The sequence below is a fragment of the Colias eurytheme genome, chromosome 6 (assembly GCF_061535395.1).
Source record: "Colias eurytheme isolate Ceu_HAF_F1 chromosome 6, ilColEury1 Martin Lab GWU primary, whole genome shotgun sequence".
NCBI classification, from domain to species: domain Eukaryota; kingdom Metazoa; phylum Arthropoda; class Insecta; order Lepidoptera; family Pieridae; genus Colias; species Colias eurytheme.
In genome coordinates this window covers 11,438,004-11,458,854 of record NC_142985.1, presented here as the reverse complement: position 1 = coordinate 11,458,854, position 20,851 = coordinate 11,438,004, and the positions used below count along the sequence as shown (strand labels likewise).

The 20,851-nt window shown below is 32.6% G+C and overlaps 2 protein-coding genes across 2 annotated transcripts in view; one reads left to right on the top strand and one right to left on the bottom strand.

The window, feature by feature from the left end:
* Positions 1–210: 210 nt before the first annotated feature.
* LOC149908038 (protein FAM8A1) lies at positions 211–2,596 on the bottom strand. The gene is made up of 4 exons (XM_090103168.1): positions 2,154–2,596; positions 1,483–1,621; positions 1,117–1,243; positions 211–919 (listed from the first exon to the last, which is right to left on the bottom strand). The coding sequence occupies exons 1-4, from the start codon at positions 2,491–2,493 to the stop codon at positions 596–598; spliced, it is 930 nt and encodes a 309-aa protein (XP_089959294.1). The 5' UTR covers positions 2,494–2,596; the 3' UTR covers positions 211–595.
* A 440-nt stretch (positions 2,597–3,036) lies between these two features.
* Positions 3,037–20,851, top strand: part of krz (beta-arrestin protein kurtz) — a 102,454-nt gene continuing 84,639 nt past the window's right edge. The window contains exon 1 of the mRNA XM_090103213.1: positions 3,037–3,354. The gene's annotated coding sequence lies outside the window, so the exon portion shown is untranslated. The remainder of the gene's footprint in view (positions 3,355–20,851) is intronic.

Genomic DNA, 20,851 nt, shown 5'->3' with positions numbered 1-20,851 from the left:
TGTATAACATCTTAAATTAAGGTGCTTGCTGTATAAACTACGCACCGAATATATATAATTGTTTACAAAAATACCATTCATTCCATTAAATAATTTCTACACAAGATAACTCGAAAACACTAATGATTCTGATGAGCCGCTATCCTATACCACTAATAATATAAATGCGTAATTTTGAGAAGATAATTTTAACAAATTGTTTTCAATTTAGTACAGAAAAAAATCTGGAAACAGTTTAACGAAATTACTTCATTTGGTTAGAGTTGGCAATTTTCTCTCAACATTTAAAAGGACTCTGAAGGTGTTATGATCATGTACAAGATACAATAGAACAGATTGAATGAATTCTACACACAACTTTTTGTAAACATTAAGAGACTACTTATTTTTTGTTACAACACTGAGAGGCTTATATCCATTGAAAAGTTTTAAATTCATATGTAGGCCCAGAAGTCCATTAAAACGTTAAAAGCGCAGGAGTTTCTAAATTCGTACTGAAGTCTATAATTGGTACTCTATACATTTATCTACTACCACATATAAGTTAATCCGTGTATGATTATAATGTTTGAGACAGACAGAATGACAAAACCGTTCAAGGTGCATGACGTCTCGCCGGGAACATGTTTTCTTCGACCACAATAACGCCGCATAGAAGGTCATAGCCAGTACGATTGAATCGAAAGACAAACAGAATCACACAGAGGGGAAAGAGAAGGGAGATCAGGAAGTTCTTGAGGAGTGAGCGAGCTAGAGCTGTCGAGAAGTTGAGGGGTCGTCCAGGGTATAAAAGGACGGTTTCCTTTGGTCTACCTTCTACTGCGATCACGGCTGTTGCGGTCACTACACGCAGTCCGAGCAGAGCCTTACCAGGAGTAGCTCCTCCCAAGCGTCCAGTACTGCTGCTGAGGCAAAAAGCCTGGAATAGAGTGTTAGTTATTAACAATAGAAGTGTACTTCTGGTGTATTGCTCATATAAAATATTAAGTTTTTGTGAACATAAATAACAACTAATATAATATGTTGCCTATAGAAAAAAAAATTGTAAATGGTTCGATTCAGAAGATAAATGAATGTTCCTTAAACAAAATTTTAACATTATAATGAAATACTTACTTCATAAATGCAGACGAGTACCCTGTAGATAATCTCCAAGAGCAGAATCTCAGACGTCAACTCCATTGCATATTGGTAATCATCGTAATTCTCACTGAACTTGTACAAGTCAAATTTTTCCAGATCACTACAAAAAATACAATAAAAAATAAATAAAAAAAAAACTTTTACTTTATATTAATTCAAACTTGAATATATGGACAAAATTGCAAACTGCAATGCTGTCTACTGATGAAAGAACTTAATTTACTTAAGTGTTTTTTTTTGCATAACTAACACAAGACATAGAGATATACAACAAAATATTATTTATATCAGGAACTGAATATTAAAATATTTGTTCCAATAATTATCCAATTTACTTACATGATATCAAACATGTCAACCGCAACAAAGGTCACAATGAGCTTCAGAATGAACAGCAACATGAAGTCAATGAATTCAGCAAATAGTCGCTTATACAGCTGCGGGATTAAATACTCATATCCTCCGTGTCTTTGTATTACTGAAAAGATAAATGTGGTAAATTATTATATTTGTGTATTTTTCAAAGAGCTGCTAAACAAAGTGTAGTTGAATAAATAAATGTTTGAGTTTTTGAGTTTTGATATAAGATGTATACAAAAGTGTGATAGATGATCTGAAATATCCCTATAGGCCCAAGTATGTATAAAAATTAGGCTACTACCTGCAGCTTCATTGGCATAGAATAAATTAGTATTGCAATGCACAGAAAGGAAGAAGTATAATAGCAATGTCATGACATAAAAGTAATCTCTCGGCAGCAATACACCTAATGAATTAAGATCTCCTTATTTTATACTGGTAAAGATGGCAAATGTTCCAATATATACAGATAGTAATATAAATGTAAAAAATAATTTATGATGAATTTAGGTATTATATGAATTTAAGAATCATTCGAGCAAGGTGTTTATTTCATCCGCCTTCTTTCATTATGTTCATTTACACAGAATTGCATCAGATTATAACCTTCTCATATTTTGTGTAATTTTATATCAAATGTGACCACATACATTCAGCTGGGCTCAGAGGAGGTGGAGGATCCTGGGTTTCCGGGTCTTGTCGGGGAGGAACCGGCGGCACTTGGAACGGAAACTGCTGCCCTTGGAACTGGTAATTATTGTTCAGCAAGGGCATATTTGTTTGATTATTTTGCATCCCCTGCAAACTCATCATGTAATATGGGAAACATGATGACAAATTCTGATACATTTGCGCTTGCTGGATCCATAATCTCAAGGCTTGAAAATACGCTTCTCTCTCCGTTGTAGTCGGACGATCGCCAGTGGCAGCAGGGTCCACTTCTCTCTCCGCTGATGGCACATTATTGTCGGGTCGCTCTGTTTCCGTCATTATTTCACATTAAAATGATCAAAACAGCGTAATTTTAAGTAATTTGTTTACTCAATATTGAGTTATGAGTAGATACACGTCAGATTTATTTATTGATGATATGCCAAAGTGACAGTTAATTTTTTACAGATCTAAAATTAGATTACATTCAAGAACAGACAACTTTTATCTCTCTATTTTTTCGAAGATTTTTAAAAACATATGTGCTTTCAGATTTTTTTATTAAAAACAGAAAATAATGTGAGTACGAGTAATGTAAAAGTAAACAAATGTAAAAATAGTATATCTACATTTATACATCATCGTAGAATAATAACGTTATTAACCTTTTTGAAACTACTGAATTTATCAACACAATTAAATTCAAATTAAAGTTATTTAAATTGCTATTTAAAGGTTACTGACAGTTTACAAAGCAAGATTATTTTACACTGTTTATCTGTGCTAGAATATTTTGACAGATAAGGTGCAGAAACTGGTAACATTTATCAAAATGTCAACTTCTGCCTGTGTCATCCGTCAACCGGATGCGTGCGCAATCTCAGATTTTTATATCTATTCTTTTCGTCTATCTTGTCGAGTGTGGCGAGGACTTGTCTGAATGTTACAGTGCGATTGTAACAGTATCCAAGTTGTTAATGAATTTGTTATCATTCGGAACAACCTCGTGTTATTATGCCGTGTTATATAAAATAAAATAGTGCAGTGTTTATTTTTTACGAAGCTCGCCATTATTGATAATCAGTTGTGACTAGATCATAGTATTTACTATTTTCCTAGTGCTTCACAATGTGTTCAATGGATGACTACTAGAGTGAAATAAACAGAAGCGGTGATTACATTTTCTCAGGAGAGCTTGTTGTAAGTCACTTTTTCATGTATAATTTTCGATGTTTATAAAACTCACCCGGTTTTCATCGTAACTTTTTGAAATCAATTGTAATCGTTTAACTTTTATTCCAGTTCCATTCTTGTCCAGTAAAGAACTCATAAAGTCCGAACCCTACTCACATCCTGCCAAAAAGATTTATCCTTCCTCAAAATAAATTGTTTGCTGATATAAATTGTAATGGTTTGTGTAAAATAAATAAATGCAACATCTACATAATATAACATAGCCTTTTGTATACAGTTGTCAATGAATTTTAAATAATACTGTTATTTATAAAACTTGTTAAACAATATGATCACATTAAAATATCTCATATGAAATTCTAAATTCTGATTCTATATTTAACATACCTAAGAGACAAGTGAAAAAATTTAAAGATTCCTAGTTCGTGTTTTCGGTTTCACATGACCGCCTCCTTGGTACAGTGGTTGGCGCTTGAGCGTAGAACCGAGGGGTCCTGGTTTTGATTCCCGGTGGAGACAAAGAAAAAAAAAATGTCTCGGTCTGGCAGGACACAGAAGGCTGATCACCTACTTGTCCCTAAAGAAAATCGATCAGTGAAACAGATGTATGAATAATGCATCTGCCCCTTACCCCACTACGGGGACACGGGACTTCACTTTAGTTCGTGTTTTTCTATTTTACCTGATATTTTTAATTTATAAATGATATTGTGTCTTGTTTATATTTGTCTATGTATTATTTAATGCCCATATTTTACAATAAGTCATCACCTGAAATGTATCGCTATGATAAGCATGGAGGAAAACCAATGGGAATTTAAAATTACTTAACTATAGCTGTTAAATCTACATTTTCAAAACCTAAAACATATCTAAAAACAGCTGAAGAGATTATAATATTTTTATAAATTTATCTTGTAACTACAAGCCTTTGCTTAATTAGTTTTAATAATACCTACTACACATACAATGTATAATTTCTAATGTATTTCACTAAAATAATTTAATTTAAAGGTTTTTATTGCAGAACAAGTTTGTTTAATGTTTAAATTTGTAAAACCACATTCAAAGTGGTTTTCACGAATAAGAGATATAATGTCATAGGTAGACACTTAAACTATACCTTGTAATAAGACTGATTATGTTTATTTACAACTAGCTGCGCCCATCGGTTTCACCCGCGTGTCTCCACTCCTGTTGGTCTTAGTGTGATGATATATAGCCAATAGCCTTCCTCGTTAAATGGGCTATCTAACACCAAAAGAATTTTTCAAATCATACCAGTAGTTCCTGAGATTTGCATGTTTATACACACAAGCAAACTCAGCATTATAATATTAGTATAGATACCAGTACCAGATAAAAACAAATATAAAATTAAGCAAAAATATTTAAAAATCAACCAGCAACTAATGTGGGAAGAACAGGAAAAAACTGTCAGAGAAATAATAGGGTTGAGCAAAATTAAAATTTTTACTTGTTTTATTTCCTTCTACCAACCATTGAGTTGGAAACAAGTATCGAAAATTTTATATCTTATTTTTCTCAATAATTATATCTTGATTTCAATTTCTGTAGTTACATGCAGATTGTTATTTACTTTTTTGTTAAAAAAGTAGGGTATTTAATTTTAGAAATTCTCTAGTTCTTCAAATTAGAATAGTTATGTAAAAGCTTGTTATTAATTGGTGATAAAAAACCATTGCCAATTATTAATTGCCACCTTGAAAAGAAGAGTATTACAATAGGGACAGCCCTTAACACATGACATGCTCCGACCTATAAAGTAAATTATTAACAAAAATCCACTGAAAGGCACGAACACGAAGTTCTGATAAGTCCCCCATGTATGATGAATAGTACAAAGCGACGGCGCCGACTTTCCTAATTAATATTTACTGCGCGGTCTGCCCCGGCTGCATAACGCGACAGTTACTCATCGATGCGATCCATTTGCTTTTTGACGGCTTTTAGGTGTAAGATATATTTCAGTGCATGGTTTTACGTTAAGTAGTCGACGTACAGTGGAATAAACATATTATTGAGATATCGACATTTTAAATTATTATAATTATCTTTGAAAAGTATGATTTTGGGGTGGGTTGTGCCTTATAAATACATAAAATCGAGTAGAATAAATGCGATGAATAAATTGCTCTGATGGGATCACGAGTGGTCCAGAGGTTCGGCGTCGCACCGGCAAGGCGAAAGACGCGGGTTCGTATTGTGCCTCGTGATCGAGTTTTTTCTATTCTTTAAAAAAATTCTCAAGTATGAGTTTGTATAGTTAAGGGCAAAGTAAGCAAACGAACATGTGTGTTTCTTGATATATTAACAACGCCCACGGTTGTAATATAAGAAGCGTAACATGAACTTTCGTTCTTCAGTTCCATGTACCTATATATTATGATGTAGGCACGATGTAGCAATTAGGGAGCTAATTATTAAGATAACTAGGAAAATATTACAGGTGACAAAACGTTAATAGCAATTTTTTTGACGTCCTATAAATTATTTTTGATCGAGAAATTTTTGTCGAATTTTACCTAAATTACGATAGTTTAACATTCTTTACGTTTTGCTATTTATTGTCAGGCTGCCCATTCAGTCTAAACGCATGATGAATTGGACATAAAGCTAGACGTGTTTCGCCCACATCCAACTATAAAATCGATTAATATTTTAGTACACAGTTGTAGGGTTGCCGCTTAACATTTTATTAATAGATTGCCAATAAATTAAAAAAAGTATAGACTGTAGAGGCTTAAAAAGGTAGGTTAAGCTTTAATTAAATTGAGATAAAAAATATCCTTTACAGCTAGTCCCTGCAAACGTTGCTCTGCCTCTTATCACTTGGACTTTAGAGGTATGTAAAATAGATGTTGTTCGATTCTCAGACCTATCGATATGCACACGAAATTTCATGAGACACGAGAATTTTATAAATTAGATTACGATAAGAACCTACGTAATGTATATAACCTTTTTATACCAAAATAGATAACTTAAAATTTTCTATAAGAAACTATATGGCAGGCTAGATAACTTAAAATTTTCTATAAGAAACTATATGGCAACAGTATGTGACCTTGAATTTTGCATGTAACGAAAAATAGCAAAGGCACGTGGTTAGTACTTAACTGTCGTGTTTGCGGTTTTCGTGTCATGAATATCAAATATTTAAATAGATTAGCTATGTGTTAAAGTAAATTCCAATGTTATTCCGTACCTAATTTATTTATTATGCGATTCTGAAATGAATTTTTCGTGTTTGAAAATTGTTTTGTGAAAATATTTTTCTGATATTACGAGTTAAAATTCAGTAAGATACTTATATCCATACTAATATTATAAATGCGAAAGTAACTCTGTCTGTCTGTCTGTTGCTCAATCACGTAGATCATATTTATCATATTTTGATACCCGAGAACGGACATAGGCTACTTTTTATCCCGGGAAAATGACGCAATCCCGGAAATCCCACAGGAACGGGAACTATGCGAGTGTTTCTTTGACTGCGCGGGCGAAGCCGCGGGCGGAAAGCTAGTAGGTAATATATTTACTTCATTGTTCAGCCAGTCCAATATATTGTAGAATTCTGAAAGGTCATGTCGTTGATTAGAGTCAACAGTTAAAGAGAATATAATAAGCATACCATTCAAAATTTAAAACAAGGGTCTGGAGAGATAAGTATCGAATAGTGCTGACTCATTGCCCGGTCAGTTATCAGATCTGGGTGACTCAGTATTGTTGGAATGGATACTGGTACTAGTTAATCATTCTATTTCTTAGTATTGACCAATAAGAATACAAAGTACCTATAGAGTACCTTCGTTTTCAGCCTACAGACAGACAATGATTGATAGACACAAATAAATATGTTTCAAAACAAAATTTTCCAGGGAATATAATATTTTTGACCAAGCTGATTGTAACAGGATTATCTCACAAAAGAGTTTCCAAACATTGTATTTTTTGTATTTTCTGTGATAAATTAGAATGGACGTTTAAGGGGATTATTAGAGAAGGGTACAAAAATAAATTCTATTTACGTCCTTCGTCCATCAAATGTAAACGGCATAAAAATTGCTTTAAAAATAATGAATTGTACATTCTAAGCACGGACCATTCGTGTGCAGATATTTGAAGACCCTGGCTAAATTATAATAAGTATGCTCGCTCCATTTTCATATTTGACGTAAGTAAATATATCTTGAGGTAACGAATAAAAGGAATATCTCGAATTTTATATGGAAAAGTTAACGTGTTACTCTACATAATATGTAAGAAGTATAGAAGGAAGAATGTAATGTTTGTCCAACTGAGGACAAGCTTTTATTAAAAAATGGTATAATACGAGTTTGAACAATTATTTTCCTCAACTATTGAATCTAAACAAGTCTTTTGGAAAATCACAATACATCCTACACTCCTATAGCTGTTTTTTTGGATTATTCCGTCTTCGATATCGATTTTCACAAGTTTTTTAGTTATACCACGTTATATTTAAATATCTAAACGTACATAGTTACATAACAAGCGGATCAATTTAATACATTTTTAAATTGTACTTGATCCTTGATGTGGTATATGACGTTAGGCGCCATTTAACCTTTTGACCGCCAGAGCAAAAACGCATCGCCGTGCCCTCCACGCCAAGCCACAAATTCAATGAGATAACCTTGAAAATAGTAGGGAGTCCAAAATGTTATCGATAAACATAATAATTCACGTCTGAATATTTGAATAAACAGCTTATAACACAAAAATAATATTTATTTAACCTCATCTCCTACTGTAAAAACTTAAGACCACATTTATAGCAACTATCAACAAAAAAAATCAACCTTTTGAGATACAAAAATACATATAAAATTGCAGCAAGTTACAGCACTATTCTCTATCAGTTACGCCCCATTGGCATGTATACATGCCAATGGCGCGGGCAACCATCCTTTTTTTTATAATCTCTCGCTTCTGATTAGGGATGTGTAGCTGTATATTATTATAACTTATCGAGTTTATTTATTAAGTTTATATGAACTATAGGTATTATTGTGGAGTGTTTATTTGTAAATATCAAAACAACTATTACCTTTAAATAAAGGGAATTGCATTAAAACTACATATTTATTTTCCAATCATTTAGTTTAATACTTGAGTTATTACAAATACCATGCAAATACTAATTATATGTAGGTACCTATTTAGGTCAATTACCATATTTTGATATGACATAGCGACAATTTGTATCATAAGAATATTCTAATAAAGGCACTGTTTAGACTTATTAGGTAATAAATTTTGAAAACTTCTAAAATGCGCAATAGTTCTTCTGTACTATAAAACTCTTCACTTGCCATTTTTGCGATTATAATATTGGTAGATACCTAGTTACTCGATAAAATATTTTTACAACTTTCCGCACTTAACAACACGGCACGCGCTTACGACGTCACCAGTCCGACATCTATTCATGTCAATGGCGCAGAAGGGATTGCATATCGATACTGTGCTAGGGATGCGCATGATTGGCGAAAAGGAAAATATTCAAATCAACAATATCCACAATATAGACAATATGGTATTATACCAAAGAATGTAGTATTTACCTTTTTTCTCAGTGACTAAGCTTATATATTTTTTTTGTAGTTATTACAAAAGTTAAGCGAATTAGAGTAATTTCGCTGAAATTTTAATGAAGTTACTTGAATATTACACTACATCACTAGTAGGCACGTATACATGTCATTGGCGCGAGAGAACATGCTTTTTTAGCCATTAATTAAGTTATTTTTTGTCATCAAATATTTGAATAACTACTTGGCAATTTTGTTTACTGTGTACAATTATGTAATAACTGGGGATTCAGTTCATAAACTGTATAAATAAAACACGTAAAAGTAAAGGTTTAATATGTTTATTTTGTATTTATCTATGATCTGTTTCTTGGCATGTATAGGTGTCGTTGGCGCACAGGGCACGATTGCGCATGACATCTATAGATGTCATTGGCGTTCAAAAGGTTAACACGGTGCATTACGTAATACACTGAGTATCTTGTTGCATATGTCTGCTGGACTATAATTTATAATGATTAGGTGCTAACTTACATAACACGGTAGGTACTGAAGTATGGGAATGTTTAACGAGATTTTTCATTCCTTAAAAACGCCTACTGCGTTCCTTTTTCTCAAATTTTGGTAGATGTTTTTTCTTACTCAATACATTGCTTTTTGTAATGTTAATTAAAATTGGATTAGATGAATTCGATTGTTTAAATACTATTTTTTTTTATTGTTTAATATGGATGCAATAAATACTTCAAATGCGAAGGCTTCTGAATAAGATTTCAAATTGAACGCGTCGATTGAATCAGCGTTTTATCATAAAAATGCTAATGAATATGCAATTGTAATTCTGTACCAATGAACGTCATTTCATGAATTTTTATTCAACTAAAATTAACAAAAAATTTTGATAAATATTGTTCTAAGTGGGTAGATAACATAAAAATGCTGTTATTAATAAATTATCATTTTTATTATGTTCCATAAAAAAACATATGTTGAGGTATCATTAATTATTTTTCGAAATATAGTTTTTAAGCGTCCAGAGTCAATGTGCTGTGGCATTGAAATGACTTTTAAATACCCTTCGTACGTAATAAAGTTTTTCGTACCTGCAATTGCGATTTGCAACCCATTATTATTCAAATGCTAAATAAAAAACTGAGGACCAAGACCTACCAAGAGCGAGTTGTACTCATAAATTAACAGTTTCTTAAGAAAATGGTAGTGCCTTCAGCATGAACCGTATATAATAACTATGTACTTACAAATTAAAAATAAATAAACATACATAAAAGTTATTAAACTAATTTAGCTTCAGGTTTTGGGTCAGAGATTCAAGTGTCAATACAGATTGCCGTTGTTAAAGTTAAGAAGCTATTTAAAGTTCGAGACATCAGACGGAGACGAGCTGCTGAACCAATTTAGATCTTTCTAGACCCCTCGAGAACGAAAAGCAATTGAGTAAAGAATAACATAAAAATATGAACAAGAAGAGCTGTAGGAATACACAAAACCATCTGGTCCCTTATTCTTGCCAACTTTTCTCTGCAATAAATAACGTATATGTTTATCTTGAATTCTTTAAATACATTATTGATTTATGAACGGCAATAAAACGTTTAGGATATAAATGTCTGGGTGGAATTCAGAAAGGGACGAGCTAGCGACTTTCAACTGATGGTGGATTCATAAGAATATATATTCATAATACATAATATATATATGTATATGATTGTGTAAGCGTTTGTATGAATAAAAGGTGTTGAACTGAAGTTTTACGGTCGCCAGATTGTGTAAATTAATGAATCCAAGATAAATATTTTCCATTATTCATACTAATTGATAATGGAAATAGGTAAAAGAGGAGAGCAATGTTCGCAAGGAGCAATGCTAGTTTAGGTAGAGGATCAAATGAATGCTAATAGAGTCTAAGAATAAAATAAACACGATAACTTTTTAGCTGGAACAATTAAATCTAACACATAGACTTAACACTTTTTGTAGCGATTTTAAAATATGCAAAGAATTATACTATTTATATCTACTAGGTAATACTAGGTAAATCCTTATGAAATTTATTGACTTGAAAATATTATTTCATCACACTCAAACTCATTTATTTTGTACAGTTCATTTCTGAGTAAGAAATTAAAATTAACGAAATCGTTGGCTATCTTCAGTTATGTTTAAAGGCTAGATTTTTCTTCATTTCATCAAAATAACTTCGAGAACATTTCCTGGAAGACTAATTCCTTTACTCACATCATATAACATACTCTGTTTAGGTCACTGAGTGCATAACAAAGGAAATAAAGTATTAAAGGTCGTGCTCACGTTCCATAAAGGTACAGGCTAGAAACTCGATATGTTTACAGCAATGCTAGTCCATTAGTCTCAAGGAATGATAAAGGTCTCGATAGAGTACCTGTTTCTGAGGGGGCTTTGACAGATAAACGGTTAGATGAACAAACAGCACGTTACATAAGAGATGCTCAAGCTTGTTTACGTTACTTCGTATAGAATTCGTTGCATATTATTTACATGTTTCTATTTCAGAATTTATTATGCAGATTGCAGATATACAGTGCACCTATTCTTCTTCTGTTTTGATTCCACAAGCTTGTGCATATATAATCTAGTTTTCTATAAAAGTATTCTTATATTATTATAGTATATAATTTCATGAATTATACTCCAAATTTCCTGGAACTCTTATCCCAATTAGTTATCGTAGTTTTGTTTCTAACAATCTTCTATTTTCCTCTTGCCGTTCAAAACAGAAGGCTTTACGTTGCTGAGAACATAAAATTGTTATTTTCTTGTGTTTGACGTGAACACGCTTGCTGTAGAGTTCTCGAAACGTCGGGTTAAATAAAATAAGTACTTCGCTTGTAAAATTATTTAGTCGAAGTTTGTCGACTACAGGATAGAACGAGAGATATTTTTTTACAAATAGGCTAAACTAAGTGCGAACTTCTAAACCTCAAATTTTATAGTTTTATGTAAACTGTAAACCTAAATTTGTTTTAATTATATTAGAAATCCTTAATCCTAATCGATGGATGGTAGTGTCTGGTCTAGCTATTACCACAGTATTACAATATTATTTCCTACAGTAAGGAATCGCCTTTGATGTCGCGCGATGCCGCCGCCAGCGTAGGTACTTACGCTGCCACACGAAAATACGCTAGGGTTGCAACAAATGGGAAATAAAACAATTGTGATTATTAATATTATGATGAAATCATTTATTGATATGTACATTCAAAATAATTGCGATTATTAAATCTGATGTAATTATTTGTTCTTCATAAATATATAATTACAGATATTGCACTGCTAAATATTTACGTGGACACTATTTTTGGATGTTCTTAATTGTATATTATAACATTTAACTAAGTAATGCATTCGCATTGGGATGTACAATCTGATTAGAAAATAATGAGGACAACATATACATAGCTTTGATTTTAATTCAACAGATACAATTAATACAATCTTTCTGAAATATTGTTTCCATCTGGGATTTCAATGTAGATTTACATCCGTAAACGGAACAGTTTTTGCGCGCCATAATAGAATATGTAAGTACCTATGTATAATAAAATAATTACACAAAAAATACGACTGTGTCGTCCTTTCGCGATAGTTAATGCAAACTCAGCGTGATTGCATTAAGCGGCCCGCGTCGCCCGACCCCCCGCCAGTTCCCCTCCGTTTCTCTGCACAAGTACATTCGTCGCCATACTGTAGGAAATATGGTAATACTGTGCTATTACCGCATTTATACCCTAGTCTTGTAAGTACCTATTTTTAATTGTTGATGTTACACAAAAACGTACGTCTACTTTATGACATAACATAAAAATAATTTTTAGTCACAGTTAGTGCAAAAAATATGGGAACTATGTGTACCTAATAGAATCGTATTGTAAAACGCGTGTAGGTGTCCATAGATTACAAACCATCGAGCATAGGTTGCTAGGAGCGTGTAGGAAGTGGGGTGGAGCATATCAGTTACGGTCTATCGAGAATGCGTAAGTGACTGCTTCCTCTACGCTTGGCAACACGCCTCTATTGCCTATGAGATTCTGGAATTCATTGGAATGTACCTTATCGTAATGTCATTGTTATTTGTTACATAGGTTGGCTGTTAGAACTTTGAAACTTGGATTATATGTTCCTTATCAGCGAATAATGGATAATTTGCTAATTATGGAAATTAGATAGGAACGGTAATGGCGTGTTAATTATTAAGACAAGAAAAAGAAACAGAAAAACTGTTTCAGTGAATATAGAATACGTTTCAAATTTTTTCCATTTAGGTACCACCTTTTGATAAATTGTTCAATAAATCAAAACACTAACATAACGACCCCGCATAATGAATTCGACGATGTTAAAATGTTATCCAGTTAATTATTCAAGTTAGCGCCGTTCACAGCTCGCGTTGATTGATGTGCGTTCAAAAATAATTCCAAATAGTACATACATTCGTTAGTTTCCCATAAAAATTGAGACCGCAATTAATGCCACATAAAAACGGATTAATAGAAATACTTTTGACTTCAATTAGTCGTGGTATGTAAACTATAAATATAATAGGGAGTGCGTGGAATGTGCTTCGCACCAAAAGTAGATAGCGCTGGCGTTCACACGGTGACGTCAGCACGCATGTGCGAGCCGGAGGAATTCCGCTTACGCTAAGCCCGCTAAGGGGACGTTCACAGATTATGCAAATTTAATTAACAAATGTTCCTATTGTCTATTAAGTAAAGAAAAAAATAAAGGATGTGTAGTAAATTGTAAACTTTTTTAAAATGAACGCTCTTATGTTAAAATTTGTATTTTGCACGCCTCATAAGCGAAGCGTTGAGGTGGGTACTACTGTCACTTCGCGCAAAACATCTGATTTTACAAACTTAAAATGTCTTTATGTATCATACATTGCACTTGTAAGATAATACATACACACACATAATAAGAAAAAACACTATTTTTAACATTCATGATATTTTTGATGTCATTTTTGTTATTTAAACTATGTAGTTAAAAAACAGTTTAAAAAAGTTCTGTCTTGGACGTCCGTGTGTCTGTATGTGCGGAGGATTTTCTTGTTAACACGATAGCGACCGAAATACTTTACTAATCGAGTCTTTTTTTTTCTCTTACGCTTGAGTATGCTCAGGAATAGAACCCTTTCATTTTTCAGGGTCTGATTCGATGTGGTTTAATTGTTATTAAATAAACAAAAATAATAATTAATAAATAATTATTAAAAAAAATTATGAGGCGTGCACTTTTGGATTTTCCAAATTATTTTATAATGTTGCCAGTGTTGCTACTCCTAATTAAGAAGAATCTCATGACGTCAATCGATTAAAATCCATCTAGCTATTTTCTCGAATCATATAGTTACTCGTACACACAACACAATGCGAATTGCGAACTCTAAAAAGGTTTGAACTCGTAATTAAAATTTAATTTTAAATTACCTCATGCGAATCTATCAAAATAAACAATTTTCCTTATTACAAGCTTATATACTTACTAATTTTTGCTTGACATGACGCTGATTTTGATGGCTTCATCAGTTTGAAATTAATTTTAAGATATTAATTAAAATTTCTTCAGTAGGTAAATGAAAGCTTTAATTTACATAAAACATAAAATAATTTGGAAAATCCAAAAGTGCACGCCTCATAATTTTTTTTTAATAAATATTTTTAATTATTATTTTTGTTTATTTAATAACAATTAAACCACATCGAATCAGACCCTGAAAAATGAAAGGGTTCTATTCCTGAGCATACTCAAGCGTAAGAGAAAAAAAAAGACTCGATTAGTAAAGTATTTCGGTCGCTATCGTGTTAACAAGAAAAAGGATCCGCACATACAGACACACGGACGTCCAAGACAGAACTTTTTTAAACTGTTTTTTAACTAGTTTAAATAACAAAAATGACATCAAAAATATCATGAACGTTAAAAGTAGTGTTTTTTCTTAATATGTGTGTGTATGTATTATCTTACAAGTGCAATGTATGATACATAAAGACATTTTAAGTTTGAAAAATCAGATGTTTTGCGCGAAGTGACAGTAGTACCCACCTCAACGCTTCGCTTATGAGGCGTGCAATAATTAATAATGTACATATTTGTAGTCTATTATAAATTTCAAGACTCAAAAGTGACTGACTGTAGCTATGTTATTATTTTAATTGACGCCTGTAATAGTTTGCTCGAATTCTAATTTCAACTAATTTCACATTGAACTTGTCTTTAATTTCAAAATGGGCATGTGGACAAATTCATTTTACATAATATACGTGCTATCAGTTATTAGTCATAACTTCTACTAGGCTGTACTCCTCAACACTACCCTTACATTACTTAACAACGCTCATATCGGCAACCCTATATTCGACATACCTGTCGTCACATTGTAATGAAAAAATAGCAATGTGTGACGTATGTATAATCGGAACACGTGGAGGGAACACACTGATTAACTGAAGAGACCCACTGCGTATTAATGTATAGATTAGCATATGTAATGACTAAATCGTGTCGTGTATATTTACGACACGATCGTGTGAACTCGGGTTTAGAACATATCAATGATGGGAGCTTTCCGAGAATTTAGTTATACCTCTTTGACGGTATGGGTAATCAAATTAAGCATTTGTTAGTGACTTTTGGGTTGGAATTTATTTATTGAAGTGAAACTTCTTTATCGGGGTTGGTAAAAATTTAGTGTAACATTTTTTCGTTACGCGCCATCTTGTTTTTATCCATACCACGCGTGATTGACGTATTTCTGTAAAGTTGCATATAGTAAATTATTTTTTGAAAAATAAGGTCATAAAGAAGTTTCACTTCTTACGTGTGTACACTAGTACACGCACACATTTTTTTATTTATGAAATTGGATCGGGATTTTGAATTAAATTTTTGTAGATAGATGGATATCTCTTGCCAGCGGATTAGTCCACGTAAACATTATTAGTGACCATTAAATTTATCTTTACCCTAACCTAACCTTATATATATATGCAATAATTAAAACCAATTACCACCCATTATTTTATTTTTAATTTGTAAATTAACAGCCTTTTCTATGTTGTATATCATCTCTCATATTATTATTATCTATACTATGACTAAATATAAACCGACCGTGAAGAAAAGTGTATTTGGTTTACTGCTATAACTATTTATGGCATGCACAAAAGCATGTTCATATTATGAAGTACATAATAATGCAATGTGTGTAGTTGGATTTGATTTGCATTGTTGGCCCTTTACAGCTGCACTTTTATGATGCACTATATTGTTTTGTTTCAAGCGTGTCTTTTGATTCTACATTGTATACGTTGATTGTTGAAATACATGTGGTTCTGGTCTATTGTTTCATATTATGCTGTCTTCATTATCAAGATAAAATATTTAACATATTACGCAAGTACTGATAACTTACCTACTTACTGATTAAACTGAAATTGACATCAATAAAAATGAAACCGTGTGTGCCGAGCACACGTGTCAGAAGTGAAACTTCTTTGGTAAGATCCAGAGATACCAAAACGAGAATCGTAAGGGTAAACAATGGACTATTGTTAATTATTTAAAATAATAATTTAAAAAATATATTCATGAGTTTTCAATCTATAGTGGTTTAAAGTTCACTTCAAAAATGGAGCATTTTCGTTCTAAAAAATCTTAGAGAAAGTGTAAGAAATGTTATAGTATGCTATATATTCGTGATCTACTCAATAAACTCTTTCATTTGATACCCCACACGGCATGTTTTGGAAATTTTTATTTTTTTCTTTGTATGCCAAATTTAATTACCGGGGTGGGGAGAGGGGGACCACAAAACGGGTTGGCAACAACGGTTCTATACAATATATATCAGAAGTCAGATTTAGGTCCGCTATTTTTGCAAACGAAACTCCACTGAGAGTCCGGTATAATAATGCCTATAAAACTAATTTTCCAATTTCCTTCCGTTTGATCTTATCTTCTTAATTTGGTAAAATAATTATAATATAATGTTCGTTTTATTATATTGGAAATTTTAAAATATACTTTACTTTCGTTTTCCATAAATTCGAAAATTGGAAATTAAGTTCGTTTTTTTCTTTTGACTTCATTAAGTTTTTTTTTTTAATGTATGAGTCCATTAATATGGACATAGAGCATAGAAGTATCAGCTTCCAAGAATGCAATAAAGCCAAAATTTAATCATCTCCGCCTGACGCCATCGCCTTTGTTTACGGAAAGTGTCTGCCAGTTAATGTGTCTATTTCTATTTACCAATCGATTTGCTATAAATCCGCTGTACAGACTAAGCTCTGAGTGAAGACGGACTGTTTATCGTCGTAACATATCTTAGGTGTGGGATGCATGAGCGTTCGGACGGTGGATATGGCCCTTAGGGCAACCTGTTCGAAAAATATATTGCGATTTTCAAGGAATAGGTGGGGAATGGTGATTTTTAGCATGATTATATCTTTAAGTAACTGTCCTCCTCCTGACTCCTGTTTGCCAATTTTCGATATAGTTGAAATGTATTTTTTAATCATTATAATAGTAATGTACATTGTACTTGCTATTTATTGACAAGCAATCAAACATCTTTACTTAAATGATCGTAAATATACAAGCAATTACATGATACTTAATAATGTTCCGACTATGTTTAAACCGAACTTTATTTTAACAGTTCAAAATATTTGCAGTTAGATTATGCCGATGTACCTACGTCTATGCTACTGCTACTTAAACTATTGTTATCAGTGGAAAAAATATAATATTTCAGCGGCCGGAGCGTTTGTTATCATTATCATTTACATTGTATTCAATTGATAGATTTAAAGACCTTTTATTTCAAACCTATTATATTGAATCAACAATAACCGAACCTTCATAAAACAATTAATCATGCAAGTAAAACGATGCATTTAACAGCCTCGTATGTAAGACACCCTATTACCGCATTTCGGATACAACTTGGCAATTATAAATTCAGTTTGACGTCAGGGAAGATTTGAAATGCTGAACACTGCGCAGAACCATCGGACGTCCGCCATTTTGAATCTGATTGTACCAGATTGTGCGTTCTGGTAAACTGTTCCAGTGGTGGCGCCTAAAGAGGTCGAGGTTCCAATGTTTATAAGCTGCTATGCTTCTGACGTCATTCAAGAGGTTATGAGGATAAACATTTTATGACCGCCTAAAAAAATATTTTTGTTTTGTCTAGTTTAATAGTTATAACAACAGCATAAATAAGGTAAAAGTTTAATATTATTACTATAATTTGGAGGACGTTAGAAGGAATTCTGTTGAATTCTAGGAAATATGTTTTTACTCAAGTTACAATAGCGTAGGTTGATATTGATCAGATTTTTGACACAATAAAAATGATCATTTAATAGTATCATTAACTTACTTATATAGTTTTATTTGCTTGGTTTAATTATACTTATAGCAAAAGAATTGCCATTTGCAGTATGAAAATAGATGCCTATATATCGATAGACACATATTGCCTAATTTCTAATTTAAATATAACATGATAAAGTTAGTTTATTCAAGTAGTAAGTTAGAATAACAAAATGTTTCAATGAAAACAACGGTAGCGATAATTTTGCTATATATAAAAAGAGAAATAAAATAATCCAACTTAGAGATTATACCGTGACCTATTTAACTTATCCGGATAAGCTCGTCCCGCCAATTTGGACTTTAGATATAATCCGTCTAAATTTAATAATGGTAAACAAAGAAGAATTATCGTGCATGCATTTATAAACATCCTAGATTAAGAATTATTTTTTACTTTTTTGCTGTATCTATCTTGAAAGCGTGTTTTTTAGTTTTTCAAACTATATTCCTTTTCGTCATGTTTTTTTAACAAAGAAAGGCATAGGCGCCTTTCCGACAAGATTCATGTATATGTTATAGGCAAACTCCGAAGCTCCGGCGCTCCTAGGTTGGACTGGTCAATCCTCAGGTCAGACTGAATGACTTAGTCAAAGCCCAAACAAATGTAAATTTTCGGCCTTTGACTAAACAATTTTCGTCAAACCTGGGAGAGACTAATTTGGTCAGGCAAACGTCAAAACACAATTTTATTAAATCGGGGTTTGACGAGTCAAACTCCGATATAGGTATGAAGTGTCTTATCTTCGTATATTTGGAAGCATTTTATCATTTAAGCAGCTTTCAAGTCTTAAGAACCGCTTAACTCTGCCAGTTCTGACACCTGATTGGTCAGCTTACGTGATTTTCACTTTTATATTTGAGATGCTTTGAGAGAATGCCGTGTGGCATTAGGCCCGCCTTTTGTACGATGTGCAATAAAGTATAAAATAAATAAATAAATGCTTTGGAATATACGGAGGTTAGTTTGTATAAGATTAAGTATAAAAAAATAACATTTTTAAAATTTTGATGTTTATTGTTTTAATAATTTCTTAAGTAATTAAAATGAAAAATTAATCATTTTTCTGACATGGTGAGGCATTAACTTTAATGTTAATTGTTTTAATAATTTCTTAGGTAATTAAAGTGACAAATTAATCATTTTTCTGACATGGTGAGGCATTAATGAAAAATGCGTCGACGACCCATTCCTAGTCGGAACACCGCGGTCCGCGAGAGACATTATGAACCTGTTTAAACATGTTCAGATCAACGTTTGACCGAGAATTGCAGTCGCTTCTAGGATTGACTAGGCCAAAACCGAAACAGAATAATTTACTTTCGACGTTTGACTGAAAAGTTAGGAGCTCCTGGGTTTGACTAAAAATACTTCAGGCAAAGGGCGAAATTGAAATGTATTTCGGGGATTGCCTGATGGCTTTGGCCAAACCTAGGATAAACCAGTCCTTCCGCGAAGAGACTGTGTATCGGACTTTGACTATAACATATATATATTACTAGCGGTCCGCCCCGGCTTCGCCCGTGGTACATATTTACGTTTTCTCTACATAAAAACCACCCTCGTACTTCAAGGAATATAATAAAAAAAGAATTATCGAAATCGGTTCAGCCGTTCTCGAGTTATGCGCTTACCAACACATTTTGCGATTCATTTTTATATATAAGATTATCTGTATTTCAAAATTGATTTGATTACGTACAGCGGTTTAGGCGTGAAAAGTAACAAGCCAGAAATACTGACATACTTTTGCATGTATAATATTATAATCGATAACTATATATTGTAATATGTTACATGTTTTAAATTAGTGTTAAAAGAAAAGTATCACGCTCAAGACTTAAAAAATAAAGTAATAATTTGTCGCCTGAGGTCTTATGATGAAAAATTGAACATTAAGTCGAAAACTTAGTAGTTTATTTTCTCGTTTAAACGGTGGGTAATAGCCGTGGAAAATGTTGTTTTAGCGTAGGCTTTATAATAGACCTTGGTTATTTATCCGTATTAAATCTAAAGATTTAGAATTATGTACGCTTGAGTTTGCTTACTAAATTTATGTTGACTTGTTATTACCACAGTGAAAAGGAGATTTTTGAAGTGAAAACTTCTTTAGCGGCGTTGAGCACTTTTTCTGTAATGGGTATAAAATCTTAAACTCGCGTCAGGACACGTGACCTGATCGAAAAAGCGTAAGACGGATACCATTCCAAAATATCAAACATGCTCAACGTTAATAATCAAGTTTTCACTTCTGCCGGCACTCCCGGAGTGCAACCCGTCTTTTTTTATGTATCTTTAGTAAAATTAGGATAAAATCTGAATTCAAAGAAGTAAAGTGTCGTTAGAGGCTTGTTAAAGTCCTCGTATGAGGGACTGTGTTACATGAAATTCAATATGCAAGCAATATTCAATAGTAAGCAAATTATTCTTTGCTGGGTATTATTATCCTCCATTACCTAATTGTATTAACAAGAAGTGC

What these genes read in the sequence shown, in the direction of transcription:
- LOC149908038 (XM_090103168.1), bottom strand. Translation starts at nt 2,493, where the DNA reads ATGACGGAAACAGAGCGACCCGACAATAATGTGCCATCAGCGGAGAGA. An exon ending in TCCTCTGAGCCCAGCTGAAT is followed by an intron (nt 1,622 to 2,153) that starts GTATGTGGTCAC and finishes TTATCTTTTCAG; the next exon opens with TAATACAAAGACACGGAGGA. An exon ending in TACTCGTCTGCATTTATGAA is followed by an intron (nt 920 to 1,116) that starts GTAAGTATTTCA and finishes ACTCTATTCCAG; the next exon opens with GCTTTTTGCCTCAGCAGCAG.